Raw genomic sequence first — 26,191 nt, forward strand, 5'->3', positions numbered from 1 at the left:
AAAGTAGACAGTAGGATTGCTCATTATACTAGGACTGTAGCATGTTAAGAGATTATAAAGTTGGAAGGGGCTTCCCTCCAGGGTATTCTTCTTCTTCCTGTTCAAAACAACTTGTTGAAATGATGAGGAAGCTAGTTTAGAACTGGCCTAATGTATACTTTTCTTTTAAGCTTTTTTATTTTTCAAAATATATGCATAGATACTTTTCAACATGCACCCTTAACCTTGTGTTCCAAATTTTTTTGCTCCTTCCCTTCCCCTTACCCAACCCAGAAGACAAGTAACCCAACATATATTAAACATGTGCAATTCTTTCCACATTTATCATGCTGCACAAGAAAAATCAAATCAAAAAGGAAAAAATAAATAAATAAAATAAAAAGCAAACAAATAACAATAAAAAAGTGAAAATATTATTTTGTGATCCATACTCAGTTCCCACAATCCTCTCTCTGAGTGCAGATTATTCTCTCCACCACAAGACCATTGGAACTGTCTTGGTGCTGTTGAAAAGAGCCACGTCTGTCAGGATTGATTTGTTGTTGTAGTGTACAATGATTTCCTGGTTCTCCTCACTTCACTTAGCATCAGTTCAAGTAAGTCTCTCCAGGCTTCTCTGACATCATCCTGCTGATCATTTCTTACAGAACAATAATATTCCATAACATCCATATGCCATAACTTATTCAACCATTCTCCAACTGATGGGCATCCATTCAGTTGCCAATTCTTTGGTCTTATGGATACTGCTGAGCACCATTGTAGATGGAATATTTATTATATGTGTATATATGTGTTTTATCCAAAAACACATAAAATATACACATGCATGTATATGCATACACAAATATATACACACCCACATGTTTGGATTTAATTTATATATTTTTATAGTCTTCTTAAGAATGTAAGTTCTTTGGGAGAGAACAAGCAATATTTCATTTTTGTCTTCCAGTCCCTAGTGGTTTGTAGAGCTTCTGGTCTATAGTAGGTGCCTAATATATGCTTGTTAATCGATTTTTAGATCAGCTTTGATTCCCCAAAGGAAAGCCAAATGCTAGAGTGAGAAGGACCTTAACAGTCATTTGGCTCAGTGTTTCCCAACTTGTGAGCTACAGGTTCTGGAGGAGCTACATTTATCCAATAGGCACTCCATCCTCAGTCTTTGCTCTGGCTGTCTCCCATGCCAGACAATTTATGCCCTGTCTTCTTTCAAGACTCAGTATTATTGCTATTTTTTATGGTAAGGTGTTAAAGAGTCCCCTGAACTTGTCTTTTTGAGTTGCCATGTTTTCCAAAAACAGTGGACCCAGAACATGCTAGAGAATATCACGGGAGAAGCACCTCCTGAGCTGACATAATTTATTGTTGACCCCAAGCTGGGAGATAAAATGGGCGTTAGTCAGTCTGTTTCAGACTGTGATAATGCTTGTACACCTTGGGTCCTTTGGAGATAAGCAGATCCTCCTATCTTCATAGTATAGCAATTCCTAGGAGACAAGAAGAAGGCATTTGCCCTTCTCCTGCCCTTCCCTATGGGGAGTGTTCTTGTCTTTTATCCATCTTTGCTGCACCATTCCCCAATGTCACGCCCCTTCCAGGTATCCTCTCCTCCCCTTCTCCTTCTATTATAAAAATGTAAACTTCTGGGAAGACTTTGGGATTCCATATGCATGTTCATTTCTCCTATAATAAACCTGGTTTCATATAGGTCTCTTGTCATTGTGATTGCCTGTTGACAAGAGCAGGGCTTATTTCTGACTTTCTTTGTATTCATGGTGCTTAGTACAATGCCTGACACATCTTAAGTATTTAGTAAACGTTTGTTGATTGATTGATGTCTCAGTTAATGATTACTGATTATAACTTCTATGTTATGAAGGTTTCCTAAAGAGTGGGGCTCTTTAACCTTAAAGTAGTTTTCCTATTCAGAAAGGTCAGGAATTACTCTTTTCAAACCCTGAGGGTCTGAGCAAATTGAATTCCATAGAAGCAGAATCACATCTTAAAAATCCAAAGAGACTTGAAGGGTCAATTAGTATAACTACTGTATTACCTGACTGAGCAATTTTCTCTACATTATCCCTGACAAATTCAATTCAATTTAATTAATATTTATTAAGTTCTTACTATGTGCCAAGCACTTAGGTGCTAGATATAACAAAGACAAAAATGAAATACTGGACTAGGTCGTGAGGTTACAAAAAGGAAAAAAAAAATACCTATTGCCCTCGAAGACCTAAAATTAAAAATTTCCTGAGAAAGCACAACATTTATTCAACTAAATGAAAAATAATATAATTTAGAGAGAAGAACATTAAAGGCAAGAGACTAAGTGTGTGGGGGGAGGATATTGCATAACTAGTCTACAATCCCATTTCTTAATCCTCTTCTATTCTATTTTATTTACATGATTATTTCCTAGCTTCATTGTTGCCAGATTGATATTAGAAATACTGTTTTATCTGAAAGACTAGATAATTGCTAGTTAATATTGTAGCTTGTGAGATAGAAGCTATTAGATGAGTAAACTGGGACTCAGAAAAGTTGGGTCTCCTACTGCTAAGTACCTAATACTGATAGTATGTGAAAACTTGAGCATCTTGACTCTCAGGAAAGGGGAGAAGGGAAATCAACCAATTAACCAACAAGCATTTATTAATTGCCTATTAGGTACCAGGCTATAAAAATTATATATCCACACCCATACCTATGTGTGTATTCCTCCTGTACACACACACACACACACACACACACACACACATACATATGTGTGTGTATGTATACATACATATCTATTTCAAGCATCTATCTATCTGTCTGTCTATCTATCTGTCTGTCTGTGTCCACTTAACTTAAATAGGGAGACACTTGTAATTTAGAGCATGGGTGGGAAGGGATTGGAAAAAGGCTTAATTTAAGATTAAATTTGAGCTTCCTTTTGAAAGACACCAGGAATTCTAGGAGGTAGAGGAAAGGAGGGAATACATTTCAGACATGAGAAAAAACTTGTGCAAAGTAAAGAGATGGGAAATGAAACATGGAAGACCTAGCAGGTGAGGGTATGTACAGAATCATTACTGTATGCAACCAGTGTTATGGTCATTGGCATATGATGAAGAGGAGAAACTAACAATGGAAGTAATAAATGAGCTCTTAACACACTCCAAAATCCTGGGGAACACTGAAACTTGAGAGCCTTTGTTTTCCTGGGTCCACATTTTCTTTTTTGACATTAAAAAAATCATTGGGTTAAACTGTGTAACCATCAGCTCCGGCATGTTTTCAATAGGCTTTTTTCAGTTTGCAAAGGGTCTCATTTATTCCCAGCTCTCTCTGCTCCCAGGAGGCTGGAGCCTGAGCCAGGGTATCTTATTTATATAATTAGCCTTTGCTGAGTATGGATGACCTTCCCCTCCTGAAGGAAGAGGAGGTGAATTGGGGCGAAAGCATTCTTCTTTTATCTCTCCACCCCCTTCTCATTTGAAATCTGATTTCCTAAGGAAATAATGATTCTAAAATCAAATAGCGATTTTTTCCTTTAATAGCTTTCAAACAGAAAGACTTAGAGCCCATCAATTTCATAATAATGGGTCTCTAATAATGAGCCCCTTGGTGTCACTCTCACCCAAATCCCTATTTAGAGATGTAGATTGGGGGGACAAAGGCTAGTGTTTCAGGAAGGGCAGATTTAGGTTAGACCAGCCATGAAAATAAGCATTGGCTCACATGTCCAGGGCTTAATGAGGATCTGGCTGAGGGCCTGAAAGGAGTTGAATCTACTTTGCTTCTACAATCTCTTCTATTTTTGATTTCTTTTCCATGGGAAGCTGTGAATTGGAGGATGTGAGGTGAAGGGGAACCAAGATTCAAGTATATTTATTACAAATAGATGCTTGTATTTTAATTTCATGGGTAGATGGGATCATTTTTGATTGTATGGGATATTCACCCATGTTGTCAAATTCCTCCTCCTCTGAATGTCATTACTGTATTGAAGTATAAAATTAGGAAGTTTTCTTTAGGAATTCGCTTATTGGTGAGAAATGAAGTCTGGAAAATGATGAATTCATACTTGGTAGAATTGGGCTCAAATTCTGACATTGTTACTTGCTTTCAGCATAAACTTGGAGACATTAAAATTTTTGAGTCTGTGTCCTCATTGTTAAAATAAAACATCGGACTCCCGTTCCTCTCCACTTCTAAAATTCTGATCTTGTCTTGTTTTTTCTAGTGAGATCCTGACCTCCATTCTAACTTCTAAAATCTGGAAACTTAGGTTTCAGGAGATGACAAAAAGTCAAAGGCACCAGTAGGTATAATCTCTGAGTTTTTCTAAGTTAAGGAATGTAAAAGCTTATGCTGGGGTTGAAAAGAGTGGGAATTATCCATAAAAGCCATCCATCTATAATGTTATAATGAGATTGTTTTGATGGCAGGGAACTGAAATAGATGGTCTACAGAGATCTGTAAACACCTCCAAGTTAATGATGTTTATAGTACAAGAAGTAATAGTATATCATGATAGAGGTCTTATAAAGATATATGTTAGACTAGATGGCCACTGAAGATTCTTCTATCATTAAGAATCTATGTGAAATGAATTCCAAGCTATTCAATCACAGATTTAGAGTGAGGAGCTGCTTAAGAAGTCACTTTACAGATGAGAAAACTGAGGCCCAAGTTGATTCAGTGATTTAGTCCAATAGCAAGTAAAAAGCCAAAGCTGTCCTTTGATTTCATGCTCAGTTTCATTCCATTAAAGAATGGCAGTAAAAAGTAGAATAAGTTCTGGTTCTTGAGTCAAAGGATCAGGATTCAATCTAACCTCTGTTGCTTATAACCTGTAAGAACTTAAGCATCCCACGTAATCTGTCAAGAGCTCAATTTTATCATCTATTAAGAGTCTGGTGTAGCAGAAGCACCTTCTGGCTCATGATCCTTTAAATCATGGTTTCTTTCTTTTGAATTAGATGATTTCCAAATACCTCTTTAACTTAAAAGGTTATCAATTGTTTATAGTTCTTTCACCCAAAGATAAAGTTTTTTGTTTGAGTATTTAGCTGAAGGATATTGTTTGTTTTGATCAACGGATTTTTTTTTTTCTTTTTTAAACATATTCATGTAGAATAGGATATCTTTCCATCTGATAGATAATGAGAATTGCTGGAGGAAACTTTGTCTTCAATACTTAAAAGAAAAAGATATATCATTTGAATGCCAGTAGATAATTGAAATCTACAAATTTCTGCTTTCTACTAAATCTTCAAAATTGGATTCCTATTTCATGCACACATGGAAGATAGTCATTTCTTTAGTGCTTCTTTAGATAATGAATAGCTTGGGGGTCTTGTTATCTGATTGATGGTGATGGGGATTCAAGATTTGGACCACATTCCTTTTGATAATGAGATACAATACCATGCTAGGCCAAAGTACTTGTTGAAAGAATGACTGAGTGGGTGATTATTGTACACAAAGAACTCATCTACCATAACTTGCTCCTACAAGCATAAATGGATTTTCCTGAGGTTCTTACCTTTTTGTGATCCCATTCATTTTATATAAACTTTTTGTATCTAAAATAGGAGATGTGTGGGAGAGGAGGTGGCAAAAGAGTAAATGAGATTAATTTTATCTAAAAATTGACTTAATCTAGAGAGCAAGGAGTGATTTAGCCCGTATTAACATAATATAACTCTCTTACCATACCATTAAGTTTCTGTCCCATTCTTTCAACTTCACTTTATTTAGATAGTCAAGTCAAGCATGGTTGTGTACTTCAGTAAATCCCTGCCTCAGAGGTGACTTAGGCTAGTGGATTGCTTCAATTTAGGGGTTCTGAGTTGCAGTGGGTTAGCTGATAGAGTGTCTGCAACATCATATTGACAGGTTTGGGCAATCAGGCTCCTTAAGGAGAAAGGGAGAGAGAGAAAGAAGTATTTATAGAACTACTAAGTACCAGATACTGTACTAAATATATATTTAATTTTTTTTTCTCACTTGACCCTCATGACAACCCTGCAATGTTGGAGCTATTATTATTCTCATTTTTATACTATATGAAACTTAGAGAATTAATTGATTGGCCAGTTAGTAAATATCTGAGATTGGATTTAAACTCAAATATTCCTGAACTCAGTCTTCTATCCACTGGCTACCTGGCTGCCTGAACCAAACCAGCGCAGGTTGAAAGATCCTTTGTCGATGGATAGTAAGACTGAGCCTGTGGGAAACTGCTGCAGTTTCATCCTGGGTGAGATAGAGAAATTGAGTTTAAAAAAAAACAGATAAAGTCTATCCATGGGAAAAGGGAAAGACATGAAGGGGATAAACCACTTGTGTTGCTCAAAGGTAGACTCCAATTTGGCCAGTAAAGTATTATCATGAAGCAGCTTAGGGGCAAGAATATTTGAGTAGATTCATCAGGATTGTGATTGTCAGATTATCTCAGTAAGTAGATAACCTTGTTTTTAATTGAAGGTGCAGAGAATTGAAAATGTCCTTGTTCATCCAGAAGCTGTTTGAAAGGTAGGTAAATGAAGGCTTCTAAAGTCAATGCCAGCTCTAATACTGTGATAATAGGATCTAGAGTTGGAAGAAAACTTCAGAGACCATCTATTCCAGTTGTGATCTTGTAAGAAGGTGAGATTTCTCTTAATTATTCTATCTGCAGGAAAAATCAACTAAAAAGGATTTATTACATAAAATAGTGAGAAGTTATGTTTCATAATAGCATACCATATTTTATTTTAACATATCTTCATTTCAAAATTAAATCTTATGTACAGGGGATTCAGTTGTTAGAAGTGATCCAGGCACTTCTGCTTCTCTAAGATTCATTGGTTATAGTGCTATTGGTTCATACTCTTAGCTGGAATTCTAAATCTATACATGAATCTATAAATCTGGCTGCTGAACTCTCTTTAAAAATGAAGACCTTTCAGGTCAATACCAGGTCTACAATGATTTTATTTTAATGTATCTTCATTTTCAAAAAATATTATATACAAGGGACTCAGTTGTTGGAAGCAGAATTCTCAATTTATGCATGAGTCTATAAATCTGGTTACTGAGCTCCCTCCCCACTCTCAAATTCTGTGAGTCCGCAGCCTTCGATCACCTAATGCTTCTTCTGAACTGTGGGACAGCATAGATGAGCTCTTCCATTCCAAACTGTTTCAGGAATTCAGAGTTCCTGGGGCAGCCAGCCATGGCTATCTCTTTGAAGTCCAACATAGCTTCACACTCCCATTCAAAATCAATAGGTTACCCAGACCATTTAAGCAAAAATTCTGGACAGCTGCTCTGTATCCAAGTCTCTGCCTTCTTTGCTTTTTCATCCTCCCAATCTTCTTCTACGTAGAGGATGTTCTAGGGATGTGAATCCTTTTTCCATATAGTCCATTTTTTGGAAACTGGTCACTCATTTTTTTTTGTTTGTTTCCTCATTCAACTTGCATAACATTTTTTTTTCTATCATGTGGTCCCTTCCTGCTATCCTTTTACCCCTCTCTATTTCTCTGGCTTTCCTCCTCTCTCTCCCTCTCTGTTTCTCAGCTTGCTTTGCAGTGAGTAATGCTTTCTCCATCTCCTGCTTGTTGATGAATGAGCTTCATTCATCTTTCTCTCGGGGGGCTCTGTGAATAGCTTTAGACTTCACTTGCTCCCATTTTTCCACTCGGCCATTCATTTCCATGGAGATGGAAAAAGGATGGGAGTGTCAGAGTGGGTGGCGGCAGGGTCAGAGGTCAAGAGTAGCCACTTTTTGAATTAAAGTTTCTGATTTCCACTAGGGACAACACATTGTAACCTCGAGTAACTCTGTAAAAACTTGGCTGTCAGAAGATGCAAAGCAAAGAGAGAGAGAGAGAAGAAAGAGAAGGATGGAGATCAGAGAAAGGGGAAAGGATGAAAGTCCTTCTTGTCAGTCAACAACACTTGGAATGTCAAGATAATGTGTAGTGACTTAATATAAGAGTCATTATTTGTGTAAATTGCACAAGGGGCCTTTCCCAGGCTTTAGGATAAAAGACTCCATGTTAATAGAGTGTGTAGTCTATATAGGAATGACTTCAGTTTCTCTCTTTTATCAGGAACTTCCCTGAATAGTCTTTATGGGGCAGAATGCCTTCCTAGTGTTAGGGTATTATTTTAATTGCATGTGATGCTTGTTTCTATTTTATTATAAGTTTTTATATCAGATTTTTTCAATGTTTAAGAAGAGAATATATATATATATACACACAAACATACACATATACACATACACACATACATATATGTTTGTATATATGTGTACCCATATTCATGTATAGGTTCTTTTGTTGTTGATCTTGTTTTCCATTAAGGAATTTTCATTCAAATGTAATCTGTTACTGCCATGGGGCATGTGAGGGAGATTTGTCTATGACTTTACACTAATACAGACAAGCTTCTTAAAGGTGTAATTAACTGAAGGGAACACTAGTTGCTTTTCTACTCAAGAGAAAACAAAATAAATCCCAAACAACAAAAATAGAACTCCATTAAAGCAGCTAAACACAAATATTTAAAAGCACAGTATTTAGTACTAAAGAACAAGTGTAAAATAAAATATAAATATAATACAATTTAGTGACGTTCTCACTAATCCTCAACTATTTACAATCCTTGCATAATCTAACTCTAATTTGCTGCTCAGATTTCAGCAGAAAACATCTTTCAACTTGATGTACACTTTTTAACTTCTAGTCAAAATGTCCTTAGGATGTATTGACAACTTAAGTACTATTTAAAGGTGATAGAGCTCCTATATACATGCTTTAATTCCCTGTTTTTTTTTTTTTTTCTGTTACAATAAGTAGATTCTTAGTGTTTTAGAATCTTAGTAGAGTCTAAGAAAACAACAATTACAACAACAAAACCCTTTTTTTCTTAAAAAGCAAGAGATATAATTCCATGTCATCTTCCCTGGCTGATCATGTGAATTTTCTGAGGAGACTTTATGCTTATTTCCTTCTAGGTGTTTACTTTGAGTATATATTCAGTGGTTCTCACAATGAACAGCTTTACCACACTGAGATCAGACACAAACTTTATATTAAAAGAATTATTTTTGCTGTTTTGTTTTATCATAGAAGATTCATTTTTAAACACATTTAAAGTCCAATACTTACAGATACTTTTATGAATCTGAGATTGAATCAGTATCTTACCATCTTCCATTAATGCAGATTGCAACTCTTTTTTGACATTTCATCTTATGCTGTTTCCTTTGTATATCTTTCCATAAGTCCTCCACTGGGAATCCACTCAATGCACAAGAGGACACCCTTTAGATCTTTTAGTATCCTGAGGATATAAATGCAACATGTATGCAATCTGTTTATTTATCATAGTTGGTACATCACAGGACCATTTCTTTAATGGACCAATGCATCTTATCTATGTCTTTTATTTTTAGTATTTGTCATTCTTAAGTCATAGTTGGTAATGTTAGATTCTGCTTCTACCTACTAGGCATCTTTCTGTTGCTCTCCATTTATAATTTTGGTTCTTCTGAGAATATAATATTCCATGATTCACAGCTCTGTAAACATCACTGGGAAAATATTAGTTTAGAAATATGCATTTATGGTGATGAGCAGCTTGACATCATTAAATATGCTTAAACATCATTAAGCAGGTTCCAAGTATAATCCAAAATAATGAAGACAAAGAGTAAAGTTCATGGCATCATAGAAATTCAGCTGTAAGGGACTCTAGAAACCAGTTTAATCCCCTCATATTAATTATAGGAAAACTAAGAGACATTGTGACTGACTCAAAGTAGTAAATATCAGACTTAGCTCTTGAAACCCAGGAACTTGACTCTAGTTGTGGCACCTTTTCTGCTGTATTATGCTTTCTCAAAATTTTAAAAATGAGCTCAGTTTATATAACATTTCACTTTTATTTGTAACACAGATGATATATGGATAAAGATTAATTTTTCCCCTGAAATCACAGAATGTTAAGAGTTGGAGAAAGCATTACAAGTCATTTCATTGTATCTTCATTTTTAATAAAGAAAATAAGAACCAGAGAAAGTAAAGATCGGGCTCAAAATTTATAGAGATAAGTAGGGTGAGGCAATCAGCACTTTGTTACAATATGATGAATTTAGAAGGAACTGATAGCTGTCAGTTAGTCAATACGTAGTTATTATTGAAGAATATCTGATAAAAATGGACATGGCCTGTATATGATTGGAAATAAGGTAATAGCATTTAATTGACACCATAGGTAGAAATAAAACAACACACATGAATACATTTAGCACTTTGTGATTGACAAATTATTTTGGTCTAGATAAGCCGGATTAGTTGTCTTCCCATTGTTTGTATTCATTAATTCAAGGCAGTAAATATTTGTTGAACACTTACTCTGGACAGAAAAATTTGCATGCTTCAATGATATCGACAAAAAGACAAAATCCTCATGGAGCTTAACTTGGTATTTGGAGGCACATTTAAATGATGTGCCTCTTCACAATCTCAAGGTTGAAGAATAGCAAGGTCAGAACTGGAACCCAGAACCTATGACTTCAACTCAGGTTCTTTCTAATATATCAGTTTTCTTAAGGGAGTACATGTAGCTTTGGCAGGGGCTTTGGATAGAGGGAGAAATACAGTGTTTGAAGTATTCAAAATACTTCAGATCTAGGCTGTTTTGGTTCTTATGTTGATTAACTGACCATTAACTATGTGCTAATCACTATCCTACACTATCCTAGATATAGAGGAGAATTCAATTGTAAAGATGTGGTCAAAACTACCCTGTTTGATTTTATCCTGATAATTTAACTAGATGAAAAAAAAATGTCATTCATTCATTTATTCAAGAAACTTTAAAATATTGCAAAGAACTCCCAAAGCATTTTGATAAAGTAAAATGATACCAAATAAGAGGTTTGCTCCATTTTGACCTTGGGATTTCATTATGACATATAAAATATCCAGTTAGCTGGAATAGAAAGTTATTCCAATAATTGGAACATGTGTAGCTTCCTAGCACAAATCTGAGGAGGGTCCACTATGGGATGGGTAAAGGGAATGGAATAAGAAGCTTAGGATAAATCTCTTTCCGCAGATCTCTAATTGTGAGTAGAGTAGGACATTCAAGCTTTAAAAGATTAGAGAGGTTGCACGACCAGCTCATTTATGATCATGCAAGATATTGGATTTCCCTTGTTCCCATTAGAGTCTGGGGAAGCACCCACAGATAAGCCATTGGCATTATCTGCATTGGGAACCAAAGACAAACTGATTTCAGATTCATGAGCTTAATGGGAATTTTTTTGGGGTACTTTATAAATAGGAGAAAGGAACTTTAAACCATCAAGACCTATGAGTTAACCCTTTATTATACAAACTCTCTAAATTTGAACCCACTTCCATTTGGACTCTACAGGTATTTGGGGAAGAGGGTATCACAAAGATTTTTGAGGGGTTTGTACCAACTTTTGTTATGTTGCCACATTAATGAATATCCCTTTCTATAAATTTCTTAAGACTGACTAATTAAATTGATTCTCCAGTGACCATCTTGTGAGGAAACATACCAGTGAAGACTCAAGTCAAGGCCATTGGAAAATCACATCTACTTTAGGAATTTGCTCTACTTTAGGGAGTACACCTAGAACCCTTCTTTCCTGCTAATGGCTTCACTGTAGGCTAATGGCATCACTGTAGGAGGAGGTAGAGTGAACATTGGCCCCTCAGTCAGCAAACCCTGATTTTAATCCCCTTTCCATAGGAACTAGGTATGTGATCTTAAATCATTATCCTCTGGATTTCAGTTTCTGACTACAATATTCATCAGTGGGAAGACGCTTGAGATAATAAATCATTTAGGATACACAATAAGCAAAGATTATGTGCTTTTTGTCTTAGGGGGTTCATAGACCACATAGAGAGAGAAAGAATGAAATAACAAAAGAGAAAAAAGAACATAACATGGTGCAGAAAGTATACAGGTAAAGGGAATTTTTGGTAGCAATGTGATCACTTCAAGAGTAGGATCAGAGGAAGCTTTGTAGAGTTGAGTTCTGAACCAGATTTTTGAAGAGAGCATTAAATAGTCAAATCTGGCATAGAAAAATTTGGAGTTACACCAGTTGGTGACATTAATATCATCAAAAACCTGGATATGGAATTTGTCTATACAGCAGAGATTAGAGCTAAGTTTCTAGGACAGATAAAATGTTTTGAGAGTGTCCACATTTTCTCAAAAACTGGGAAACTGTCATAAAGATGCCATCAGACCAGTATGCAAATCAATAGATTTTAATTATGGTATTTTTTAATTACACAAGGGAAGACTAAAGACCTAATATGACACCTGGGGCAAGGCAAGAGAGACTGGGGTTGAGAAGAGAATCCAAGGCAAATGATTGCATTAGTTCTTTTTTTTTAATTTTATTTTTTTTAAGGAGAAGATAATTGCATTTATGGATAGCATCTTACTTCCACATTATAATCCTTAAAATGGGATTTTTTCTTCTTTTTTGCAAGTCTCTATATAATATGAGTGATTTCTATGGATTACATCATGTTACAGTAATGAAGAGAACAGAGATTTGAAGATGGAGGACAAAATATTTATTAATTAGAGCACTTTCTGGGATAGGAGAATTTTCTTGTAAGCAACTCAATATTGCGCAAAGTATCCATTGAAAAGAGTTGATCTCATACATTTTAAAATTGTCATAGTTCAAATGCATTATAGAAATATTTTCTATTTTAGAGAATGAAAAAAAAAAAAACCTGTACAAAATATATTTCCCATTGCAGTACAATGAATATAAATAAGAATCCTAGTGTTTGAATGATTTGAGAAAATGTAGCTTTGGAACAAATATCCTTAGAATATCCCCTTCCTTTTAAAAATATATTTTATTTTCTTAAATATTCCCAATTGCATATAAATTTTTTGTAGTTTCAAATTCTTTCCTTCCTTCTTATGCCTCCTTGAGAAGTTAAGTAATTTGATATTCATTATACATGTGAAGCCATATAAATATATTTATATATTAGCTATGTTGCAAAAGAAAACAGATCTCCCCCCTTCCCCTCCAAAAAAAAAAGTTTAAAAAATGCATCAGTCTCCATTTAAATTTAATTGGTTCTCTTTCTGGAGGTGATTAGCATTTGTTTTCTCCATGGATCTTTTCGAATTGTCTTGGATCATTGAGTAGCTAAGTCTTTCATAGTTGATTATCCTTAAATATTTTTCTGTTAATATGTACAATGTTCTCCTGATTCTACTTAGTTCATATTGTATGGATTATTATAAGTCTTCCAAGGTTTTTCTTTGAAAGCATCCTGCTCATTATGTCATATAGTGCAGTAGTATTCCTTCACAAATATATATCTTGACTTATTTGGCCATTTTCTAATTGATTGACATTCTCTCAATTTTACTTCTTTACCACCATAAAAAAAGCTGCTATAACAGTTTTTTTTTTTTTTTGTGGTAGTAGCAGCAAATATTTCTTAAGTTCTTCATCACTGGAGGAGAAAAATAATATAGCTTATTTTCATCTTCTTAGGGGTAGGCTCAGGAAAGATTTGGGTTTAATGATCTTCATGAAGGAGCAGGAATTGAGGGAGGGTGGGAAGGGAGTTACCCATAGTCTTTCAAACTTGATACATCAAAAATCTAGTTGGGAAGATAGGCCATGAAAACAAATAACTAATGCAAATTAGAATGTGGTGCATTAGAGGGGATCAAAAAATGCTAGACCAATTTGAGATATTAAATTCCATATGTCTTAGAGCCCAATATAAGATCTCCTACCTAACCTTATTCCTCCATGTGTTGCTACTGCTTGAGCTGTATGTTGGGGAAATAGAATCTATTGAGGGACATCAGCTTTTTGCAAGGATGATCCATTTCTGGAAGCAAGGAGCCAAGTCCAAATTGTAAACTCTTGAGGTATATGTGGTCAAACTTTTATTTATTCATCACATATTCGTAAGTATCCTTCCCCTAGTATCATAGTGTTGGTTCACTTCTCTGGTATTCCTAAGAGAAAGTATTTCCTGGAAAGGAAATCTCAGCAATACAAAAGTCTCAGAGGCTTGGATGGGAGGGAGATTTTTATTTTCAACATTTCTAATTCCATTTTAACTCTTCTTGCCAGCAGTTCTTTGGGAAGGTTGTCAAAAGAGAAGCTCAGATCCCTGTTCAGAAAGCAAAATGGCAATTGTCTTCAATTGCATATGCAAGAACACTGGGAAGTTCCTAGGCACAATGGCTATTTGTGTGAGGCCTTATGCAGTTCCATATGCATCATGCAGTTCTTAATGCCAAGTTCCCCTGGCAATATCCTGTAGACACAGTTTGATGGTTCAACAAATCAATATGAACTTCACATTGCCATGCAAGGTCTCTCACCACAACATGGGGTTCCTTTGCCCTGGGTTGCCCTAAAGGAGCCTGATTTGCATCACAATGACTAGCATCCTTGCAGGACCTTGCATTAAGGAAGAAGGGGACCATGAGATAGTAACTTGGTCGAGGAGGAAGTTATCAGACAATAGCATAAAATTCTGGATTCAAATTATGGGTGGATGTAATAAGTGGTTTTTAGAGGAAATGGTGTGAAAGAGGGTTGAATCACTACTGAATGAATACATGGATCCAGTCTTCTTGTTAGACAGACTAAGCCCCCTCCATTGTGGAGATGTTTATTCATTGGAAAGGTTCTGAGTGAAGAAAGTATTCAAATCTCAAGGGGATTTAACTTGTTGAATTTTTTGTTCATTCATTAAGTTGTGTCTGATTGGAGCCCATGAACCATAGCACACCAGATTCTTCATATTGTCCACTATCTTCTGGTCTGTCCAAGCTTATGTTCATTGTTTCTATAACACTCATCTACCTGTCTCATCCTTTGCCATTCCCTTCTTCTTTTGTCTTCAATTTTTCCTAACTTTGGGGTGTTTTCCAGTGAGTCTTGTCCTCTCGTTATATGGCCAGGGTATCTAATCTTCATCTTTAGTATTTGTCATTGAATTGTCTGAATTAATTTCTTTTAAGTATTAACTAAATCAATCTTCTTGCTGTCAAAGGAACTCTCAAAAGTCTTTTCCAGCATCACAATTTGAAAGCATTTATTCTGCTGTCTTCAGCTTTTCTTATAGTCCACTTCTCATAGAAAAATCTTACTAGTGGGAAAGCCATTGCTTTGACTATATGGATTTTTGTTGGAAAGGTGATGTCTTTGTTTTTTAGTATGCTATCCAGATTTGTCAAATCTTTTCTTCTAAGGAGCAAGGTTCTTTTAATTCATGGCTGCAGTTTCTGTGGTCTTTGAGCCTAAGAATATAAAACATGACATTGCTTCCATTTCTTCTCTTTCTATTTGCCAGGAAGTGATGGTACCAATTTGCAATGTTCTCCTCTTACTTTCATCAAAAAATTTCAATTCTTCATTTTCTGTCATCAGAATTTTGACTGCATTTTTGAGATTGTTAATATTTCTCCCAGACACCTTAATTCTGACTTTTGATTTGTCAGTCTGGCATTTTGTGTGTGTGTGTGTGTATGTATGTATGTATATATATATATATATATAGTGACACTATATAGCCCTGTTGTACTCCTTTTCCAATTTTAAACCATTCAGTTGTCCCATGTTCAGTTCTAACTGTTTCTTCCTGATCTCCATACAAATTTCTCAGGAGACAAATAAGATGATTTGGTATTCTCATCTCTTTGAACAACAAAATGGGGTCCACAAAAAGGCTCTAGTGTAGTCAGTAAAGTAGAAGTAGATGTTTTTCTGAAACTCCATTGCTTTTTCCCATAATCCAGCAAATATTGGCAATTTGATCTTTAATTCTTACGCATTCTTGAAAACTAGCCTGTATTTCTGGTAATTTTCGGTTCATATATTGCTGAAATCCAACTTGCAGAATCTTAAGCATAACCTCCTGGTGTGTGAAATGAGTTTAGTGGTGCAGTAATTTGAACATTCTTTGATATTGTCCTCCTTTAGGATTGGGAGATTAATAGATCTTTTCCAATCCACTGGTCACTATTGATTTAACTCATGTATAGACAAACAGGGGACATTAGAATCTGAGTACCTAAGTAATCTTTCTTTAGCTCTTGAGTTTTAGACTATTTGATCTGGAAAGGATTCATGGGAGCCCTCTTTAATGTACTTGGGTTTTTAAGAGTATTATGAATATTAAAAAAAAAAAAAAACAACTGTGGGTCATTTCAGTTGAAAGACAGCAGAAATAAAAATAAGATTGGATATTTGTACCTTAAGTCTCTACACTAATGAAATCAGTATTGGCCCTCATAAAAGAGGTGGAACATGTCAGGGTGGAGAACCAGCTCCCAGAGAGCCAAAAGAGTTGGTGCTACCCTAGTGCACCCTCTGGTGTTGTATGGCTTGTATAACCATTGGAATAAATGTCTAGTTAATGATGACATCCTTCTTGCTGAATGGGATGACACAAGTGGTAAGGTACATTCTATAATGTAATATTTGCAAAGTTTCCTATCCCCTTTTTTCAGTGAAGGTTCCTCTTTATTTTAATTCACAGAATGGGAAAAAGTTCATTTAATGCTTATTATATGCTGGAAATCATACTAAGTGCTTTTAAATTTTTTATTAAAACTTTTTATTTACAAAACATAAGCATGGGTAATTTTTCAACATTGACCCTTGCAAAACCTTCTGTTTCAAATTATCCCCTCCTTCCTCCCACTCCCTCCCCAGATGGCAGGTAGTCCAATACATGTTAAATATGTTGAAATATATGTTAAATCCCGTATATGTATACATATTTATCTTGCTGAACAAGAAAAATTGGATCAAGAAGGAAGAAAAAAAACTGGGAAAGAAAACAAAATGCAAGGAAACAATGACAGAAAGTGAGAATTCTATGGTGTAGCCCCCACTCAGTTTCCCACAATCCTCTCTCTGGGTGCAGATGGCTCTCTTCATCACAAGATTATTGGAACAAATCTGAATCATCTCATTGTTGGAAAGAGTCATGTCCTTCAGAATTGGTCATCATATACTCTTGTTGCCATATATAATGATCTCCTCGTTCTGCTCATTTCACTCAGCATCAGTTCATGTAAGTCTCTTCAGGTCTCTCTGAAATCATCCTGTTGGTTGTTTCTTACAGAACAATAATTTTCCATAACATTCATACACCATAACTTATTCAGCTATTCCCCAACCAGTTCCTTGCCATTATGAAAAGGGCTGCCACAAACATTTTTGCACATGTGCATCCCTTTCCCCCCTTTATGAGCTCTTTGGGATATAAGCCCAGTAGAAACACTGCTGGGTCAAAAGGTATGCACAGTTTGATAACTTTTTTAGCATATACTAAGTGCTTATTTGAATAACTTATTTGAATCCCCATAACAACTTTGAAAAGTAGACTATCTTTATCCCTATTTTACAGTTATAAAAACTGAGGCAAACAGGTCTACATTACCATTTAAGTATTATGACTTGAGTTATGAGTTTAATGAAAGTTAATGAGAAGCAGGCTATTCTTTATCTTAGTGCCAGTTTTGATTAGTCAGATGGTTTGGTAAATCCCACAAAATTCTCTAGGGAAAGGAACTCTTGTTTCACTCTAGAAAAGACAGAGATTGTAGAAAAGGGAATGAATCTTCTCCTTGGCACTTTGCTAGTCTTTACCCTGAAGCCAAGTTCTTTTTCTTGCTCCCCCACATACTGCCACAAATCTTAGTTGTTGTTTTGCTCACTAGTTCAGCTGTGGTTGAGAGACTCAACTGTAAGACTCTTAGCTTCTCTGAATTCTTTGCAATACAAGCCTACCCCCTATGGAGAAGTGGTTCTCAGAATAATGTGGATTAAACTAAGTGGGGATACTTAATGCTACATCCCGCAGGGATGCTAGTCATTGTGATGCAAATCAGGCTCCTTTAGGGCAACCCAGGGCAAAGGAACCCTGTGTTGTGGTGAGAGACCTTGTATGGCAATGTGAAGTTCATATTGATTTGTTGAACCATCAAACTGTGTCTACAGGATATTGCCAGGGGAACTTGGCATTAAGAACTGCATGATGCATATGGAACTGCATAAGGCCTCACACAAATAGCCACTGTGCCTGGGAAACTTCCCAGTGCTCTTCCATATGCAATTGAAGACAATTGCCATTTTGCCTTCTGAACAGGAGTCTGAGCTTCTCTTTTGACAACCTTCCCAAAGAACTGCTGGCAAGAAGAGTTAAAATGGAATTAGAAATGTTGAAAATAAAAATCTCCCTTCCATTCAAGCCTCTGAGATTTTTGTATTGCTGAGATTTCCTTTCCAGGAAATACTTTCTCTTAGGAATACCAGAGAAGTGAACCAACACTATGATACTAGGGGAAGGATACCTACGAATATGAGATGAATAAATAAAAGTTTGACCACATATAACTCAAGAGCTTACAATTTTGACTTGGTTCCTTGCTTCCAAAAATGAACCATCCTTGCAAAAAGCTGATGTTCCTTAATAGATTCTGTTTCCCCAACATATAGCCCAAGTAGTAGCAACACATGGAGAAATAAGATATATAGAATTTAATAATATCTCACATAGGTTTAGTATTTTTTTTTGCTCCCCTCTAATGCACCACATTCTAATTTGTATTAGTTATTTATTTTTATGTTCTGTCTTCTCAACTAGATTTTAAAAGCCTAAGTATAACTTCTCATTCTAATAATGTAATTGATAAATATTTTCTAAAGATGATGGGATTATTTTTTTATCTTTCATCAACTCAATTCATGCATAATATAATTTTATTATAGTAAATATATTATATATGTGTGTGTGTTTGTGTGTTTTCCATTAGAATATGATGTCCTTGCACACAAGAAATGTTTACAGGATCATGTAATCATAGATTTTAAACTGGAATGATTTGTAGAGACTATGTAGTCTAACTTCATTTTGTAGATGAGGAAACTGAGGAATGAGAGGTTGAAAGACCTATTCTACTCCATAAAGATAGTGACAGATTAAATTTTAACTCAGATCCTTAAACTTTATAACTATTGATAATTTCACATATATATACACATATATGTATGTGTATATATGTATACACACATATGTATGTGTATATATGTATACACACACAGATACATATATATATATAATTGCGACCTGAAAAATTTTAGTAGTGGATGAGATCGGCCTTGTTCATATCTTTGATCATAACTGGTAAAGGCATTTGTGAGATGATTTGTGAAGTGATTGATTTTCAAAGCAATATCCCATATACTCAGTGATATGCTGCTAAATATTTAATAGCTGATTCTCCAGACTCCCCTCCCCCAAAAAAACCCCAAAGTTCCCACAACACACTTTTATGTATAATCTGTAATATTACTATTTTCTCCATCGCTTTTTAAATGGACAAAACAATAAAGCAAGCCCTAATTTGTACTATGACTGGTTTCAGAGGTATACATTCTCATCCTGAAAATTTAAAAATTGGTTGGAGCCAATATGAGCTGGCTTTTTTACAGTAGTACATACATTGTTTATGTGAATCTCATAGAAGCCCTTTGAGGAAAATCACATAGAATAAGGCAGAAGCTATTATCCCTTATCTTTTGGGTAAAGAAATGAGATTCAGGGAGAGCAAGCTACTTGCCCATTGGCTAGTAAGATTCTTGCATTATCTTCCTGGAAGGATATACTTGAAGCTTTATATAAGCAAAAGTCATTGTCAATCTCATCCTTGTATCTTGCCCTGTACAGAACTCTGTACCCAGTAGATGCTCACTAAATGTTTTTTTTTTTTTTTTTTGAATTGAAAGGAACAAAAGTAGCTGTTTAATCCTTTTCAGTTTAATAAAAACCAAGTGTCAGGCCCCATCCCAAGCTCTCTCTATCAGTTTTACATTAGCATTTATGGCTGTCATAAAATTTTTTAGAGAACCAATCAAAGATTTAAATTTTTTACTTTCTTTTTTTGTCCTACATTCCATAAATGAAGAAATAGTTACATTTGTATCCGGCAAAAATATGCATATTATATCTCCCTCATTTTCCCTGTCCCATACTTAATATTGATAGTTTTCCTTTTCCGGGCTACATAGTTCATTAAAAAAAAATCTTTCCCTTTCCTCATATCTTTTACCTTTTATCCTAAAATAATATGATATTTGCTTTTAGTATGGGACATATGTGCTTAAACTTTCCATTACTTGGTTCATTTTATAAGTAGTACCATGCACAGTGTCATTGGATATGGGATTGCTGGCACTGAATGCAGTTTCACTGATTTAATGATGAAACCAAGTTTCTTTCTTCATGTTTGAATCAATAGGGTTACTTTTTAATTTGTGATTTAGGTAAGTAAGCTACATCTAAATAGCAGTAGGTGTGTTGGGTCATGTAGTACAAAGCTCAAAATATAATGTTTGCTTGAAATTCCTAAGTGTATATGTAGCTTTCCACAGATTTCTATTTTATTTATACTTTACTCCAAATATAGTTATTCATTGAAGTTCTTAAGAACTTAAATATTGCAAAACATCCTTTTTATTTAAAGATGAGCATTTTAAAAGCAAGATCGGAAATACGATTTTGTACCCTTTTCATTAATTCTTAATGTTTCTCATAGCAATTCTCCTTAAATTCTCAGCCTATAATCAAAATCTAAGATATGTTCTGAAAATTTTCCTTGATTCAATATGAAAGCACCCTTGTCTCTCAGTTACAGGCTATCTTCTTAATCCCCCTGTCAGCTGTCAAGAGAATAAACTACTAGAAGCATTGGGGGAAAAAACATATCATTCCTTTTCTGCTATCCTGTTTTTCTTTGTTCTGAATATTTTCTTCCTTGTAAATAAGAAATAGGGAAAAGAGAACTACTATTTCAGTTTATGATGCTATCAAGACATATAAAATTCCTCATGACATACTGGAGGGTAATGAAAAGCATATTGGATACAGGGGCTCCACCATTTACTAATTTTGTGACTTTGGATGATCATCATTTGAACAGGATCCAAATTTACTCATTTGTAAAATACAAGTGTTGGACTGGATGTACTTTCAGACTTTTTCCGATCCAAATCTACAATCTTATGATTCTTTCTAATGGCAGAATTTTTTTTAGCACTTCCATTTTGTTTTTAGAAGAATTTATTCAGCTATTCTGTTGCTTTTTGGAACTGGAGATATAACCTAATAAGTTATGTAGGATACTTCTCTATCTGCCTATGATCATTGATATTTGTTTTATTGGAAAACATATTGGCCCCTGGTAATATGCTTTGTATGTAGCAATTATGAAATAAAATGTTTTCAAATGGAATTGAAATTGATTATCCTTGCATAGGAAATTTTTTTTTTTTTACAAAAGTTAGGAATGATTTTAGATAGATTTTATGACAAGAGTCAGGAGATGGGTTAGCATATGCCATAAGTGATAATGCTATCATTTTCAAAAATTAGAGAACATCCTTGGTAGAGTTCTTTGTTTGATGAGAAAGGGAAGGAAAAGGAAAAGAAAAGAACAGAAAGAAAAGAAAAAGAATGAATATTTATGTAGTAAAGTTTGTGCAAGGTACTGTGCTAAGAACTTTACAAATTCCATTTGATACAATAGCCTTTTGAAGTAGATGCTGGTATTATTCCTTTTCTATAGTTAAAGAAACTAAGACAAATTATTTGTCTGAGGTTAAATTAATTGCCTAGGGTCATACAGCTAGTAAGTGTCTGAGGCTGTATTTGAACTCAGGTCTTTCTGACTCTAATCCTTCATCTATTGTACTTCCTAGCTGTTTATGTGGTGGAAGTGGTCAAAGTGACATTTCCATCAGGAAATTTAAGGGCATGGAAGACAGGGGCAAATCTAGGAAAGGTAGCATAGCAGATAGAACACTTGGCCTGAAGTGAGAAAGACCTGAGTTCAAATCTGACCTCAGATACTTACTAGCTGTATTATCTTGGATAAGTGGCTCAACCTTGTTTGCCTCAGTTTCTCCATTTGTAAAATAAGCTGAAGAAGGAAATGAAATGACAAATCACTCCAGTATCTTTTCCAAGAAAATCCCAAAAGAGGTTACAAAGAATCAGATATAACTGAAATGAGTGAACAGTAACAAGCAGGAAAGAATTTGGCAGTTTTGGAGACTGTAGCTTTTACTTGGAGGTGTAGAACAGTTGAACTAAAAAGAATGTTTTTTGAATAGAGCAGATGAGTTAATGAAGTCCTCAGAAGTGAAGAGTAGATGGAATGGGAGGATAGAACAGAGAATATTAAAAAAAATTCTCTGGGTAATATGAGGAAGCTGTTATAGCAATGCCTATAGTGTCTAACCTTGCAATTCTTTCCTTCTTCATTGGAATGTAATCACTAATTGTTGTGATCTTTTTCTTCTCAAAACGCAGCCAGGTGATAAAAGTTCAGGCCTATCTCTCTGCTTGGTTCCAAGAGCTCTCTCCAAATGTCTTTAAATCCAAAGGTCTGGTCCTTCAGCCTCTGCCTCTGCTTTCTTCAGCCTCCAGCCAGCTCCAGTCTTCATGTCATTCCAGTGAAATCTCGACTTGTAGCGTCTTCCTCCCTCAAGAACTCTCCGACTGGCCCATTGGCCTATTTATGCTCCTTCCAGAGAGAGGGATTATGGGTAGTTCTACTTAGTACCTTGTTTCAGGTTCTGCCCAAAACATCTTCTTGTAAGATTAGATCAACTCTAATTAGTTAGCAGTTAGTAAGGATTCCAACATCTCCCCCTTTCTTTTGTTTTAAAACATAGGGGGTTTCTGAGGGGGTACACATAAATCCATCAATATGGGCCAGAACTTTGTAACAGATATACATGGTATACATAAATCCATCAATATGGGAGGCATTATACATAATTTACATGAGTACATAGCAATATAACACAGGCTAGTAGTAATGTAACAACATGAATCAACCTAAAAATTTACACATGTCCATAAGTCCTAGAAACAGTCCAATAGGATTCCATTGTCCATTAGTTCATGTGCCAGGAATCCAATAGTTCCTGTAAGCTCTGAAGTACTGCAAAAGGTCTCATCAACAATTTTTCATCTCAGGGAATCCAGTGATTCTTGCTAGTTTTTCAGGAACTGAAAGCTGAAGATTTTAAAGTTCTTTTGACAGTCTCATTGTTAGCCTTTTCCACCTGTGAAAATATAAGCAGATCCTCTTCCCCAAGCAATTAACCTAATGTGGTACATCTCCAACACCTCATTCTGAGAAGAACCTATAGTGAGCACTGAAATCCTGGCAAAGTCTAATGTTTTCATCCCAGTGTTCATGTATGCTGCTATAACGTTCCCATCCATTGCAACCATCATCATATTCCAGTTTTGGCATTATGAAGAAGTGGTCTATGGACCCTAAGTATTTCTGGTGATTAGAAAAAGGTTAATCTAATTCCCTTCTATTTACCAAGTTTGGGATTTCTCCTCATCATCTGGTAATTACATTGGAGTTGTTTGCATTGGATATTGTCTTGTTGTCTTAAAAGGCCTGTATTCTTCCCAACTGTAATCCTGATTGCTTTTCTGTTGGTTGATGACATCAGAGTTCTGAATTTCTAAAGTCTCTCTGGGTGTAACCTCAGCTGCTATCATGCCCCACCTGTCCTTTGATTGATACTTTGGAGCTGGGCCTTGCCTCTCATTCTTCTGGGTCAATATACATTTAGAAGCCCAGTGAAAGCCTTGGTTACATTTTGGACATGGGGTTTTGGGTTTTCTCTCACCTTATCTTCTCACTTTATCTCCATTTCTACATTGGGCTCTTAGATGTCCAATTTTTCCGCACTGAAAACATCGACGAGTTTCTCTATAATTCCTTTGCCAAGAAGGACCTTGTCTTTCCATGTTCATCATAGTCTGGGTATAATAAGCATTTGTGCCCACTGTGGCACAGCGTCTAATGATCTCCTCTAAAGAAGCATTTTTGTCTAGCCCCCTTATAATTCTCTTGCAAACCTCATTGGCATTTTCCTTAGCCAAATGTCTAGTCATTATTTCTGTGGCTGTATTATTTCCAATGGTTCTTATTACAGCTGTTTGTAAACGTCCCACAAAATCTGCAAAAGGTTCATTGGGACCTTGCTCTATTTTTGTGAAAGCATTATTTCCATCTTTCTGTCCAGGGAGAGAATTCCAAGCTTTTATTGCAGCCTTAGAAATTTGCTCATACACTGTTATGGATAATAAATCTGTTCTGAACTCTCTGCATACTGACCTTCACCAGCTAGTTGGTCAAAAGCAACTTGTACAATAGCTCCTGTTTGCCTATTGCGTTGGGCTTGAATCCTACATAATTCATGAAACTCCGAAAGCCACAATAAATTTTGTCCCGGTTCTAGACAAGTTTTCGTTATGGATTTCCAGTCATTCGGGGTTAGGATTTCATAAGACAAATTATCTAGTAACATCTTCACATAAGATGATGTAGCCCTATAAAGAGTGCAACCCTTTTTCAAATCTTTAATTTTTCCCAAATTAAAAGCAGTGTATTTTCTCTCTTTTTGACCTGAGGAGTTGAGCTCTTCAATCACAGGATATGCATTTATAAAATCAGATATATCTTCTCCTTCATTTTTTGCCTTAATTAATGCTTTTTCTAATCTTGTTAAATTCTGCTTTACAGGAGAAGCTGACTGTGTTTTTGTCTCTCTCCCTCCCCCTTGTTCCACCCATGAAGGGTTAATTGCGGAGGGAGGGTCATGAGATGTGGAATCACCTAATTCCTCCTGCTGTGAAGTATCATACTCAGAATTGTAATTAACTCCATTCTCATCTGATTCGTCCTCCTTTTCACCTAGTAAAGTTGGCATTTCTTCCTCCTGTACTTTCCTTTTCATCATTCTATCACTTAAATAACTTCTTATAGCCAATTGTATTACATTATATGTATTAATTATTGAGTTAGGCCCATTTTTGTCATAGAATTGACAAAGATCCTCTCCAACCAATTTCCATTCATTTAGATCTAATTCCTTATCAAGAGAGAAACAAGGACATATGTCCTTTACAGTTTGTAAAAGTTCAGTGATTTGCTGTAAACTTATAATTAAACCTTGGCTTTCCATAACTTTGACAATGCTCTCTAAACATTTTCCTTGAACAGAAACAGAAGGCTGTTTTCTAAATATCTGTCCCATCTTAGATGAAATTCTACTTTAACTCTTTTAGCAAAATTTCTTTATTGCACTCACCCTAATTTCTGGGTTGAAGAGTCTTTTCCACTGGATCAGGATCAGAGGCTTTTCCACTTGAATCAGGATTGGAGCTTTTCCACTGAAATCCACTGAGGGGGTCTGTTTGCCCCACGTTGGGCGCCAAAATGTTGTGATCTTTTTCTTCTCAAAACGCAGCCAGGTGATAAAAGTTCAGGCCTATCTCTCTGCTTGGTTCCAAGAGCTCTCTCCAAATGTCTTTAAATCCAAAGGTCTGGTCCTTCAGCCTCTGCCTCTGCTTTCTTCAGCCTCCAGCCAGCTCCAGTCTTCATGTCATTCCAGTGAAATCTCGACTTGTAGCGTCTTCCTCCCTCAAGAACTCTCCGACTGGCCCATTGGCCTATTTATGCTCCTTCCAGAGAGAGGGATTATGGGTAGTTCTACTTAGTACCTTGTTTCAGGTTCTGCCCAAAACATCTTCTTGTAAGATTAGATCAACTCTAATTAGTTAGCAGTTAGTAAGGATTCCAACAACTAATAATTAGAGAAAAGCAAATAAAAGCAATTCTGAGGTTGATCTCATGCCTATAAAATTGGCAAAATAAGAAAGGAAAATGATAAATATTGCAGTAATACAGGAAATTATGTACATAGGTGAACTTTTGGTGGAGCTGTGAATTGGTCCTGCCATCTTGGATAGCAATTTAGAACTATGTCCCCAAAATTATTAAAATGTATCTGTTCTAGAAATCAGTAATGAGGTTTATAGACCAGAGAAATTGGTGGGGAATGGAAAGAATCCATATATACAGGAATATTAATAGCAACTCTTAGGAGGCAAAGAATTAGACCCCAAGAAGCACCATTTAATTGCATAAAGGCTGAACAAGTTATAGCATATGTATATAATGGAATATTATTATGCCATATGAAGTGATGAAAGAAGTAGTTTTAGAATAGCTCAGGTAGGCTTGTATGTACTGATGCACA

At 35.6% G+C, this 26,191-nt stretch overlaps 1 protein-coding gene across 3 annotated transcripts in view; it reads left to right on the forward strand.

Annotated features, from left to right (window-relative positions):
• Positions 1 to 26,191, forward strand: part of PTN (pleiotrophin) — a 124,962-nt gene that overhangs the window by 42,791 nt on the left and 55,980 nt on the right. For 2 of the 3 annotated variants that reach the window (XM_051963701.1, XM_051963702.1), the window contains exon 2: positions 6,484 to 6,531. The exons of the other annotated variant lie outside the window; for it this stretch is intronic. In XM_051963701.1, coding sequence (XP_051819661.1) covers positions 6,500 to 6,531 — 32 coding nt within the window. In that variant the 5' untranslated portion in view covers positions 6,484 to 6,499. The remainder of the gene's footprint in view (positions 1 to 6,483; positions 6,532 to 26,191) is intronic. 3 annotated transcript variants of the gene reach the window in all.

Source organism: Antechinus flavipes, chromosome 5, assembly GCF_016432865.1.
Source record: "Antechinus flavipes isolate AdamAnt ecotype Samford, QLD, Australia chromosome 5, AdamAnt_v2, whole genome shotgun sequence".
Lineage (NCBI taxonomy): Eukaryota > Metazoa > Chordata > Mammalia > Dasyuromorphia > Dasyuridae > Antechinus > Antechinus flavipes.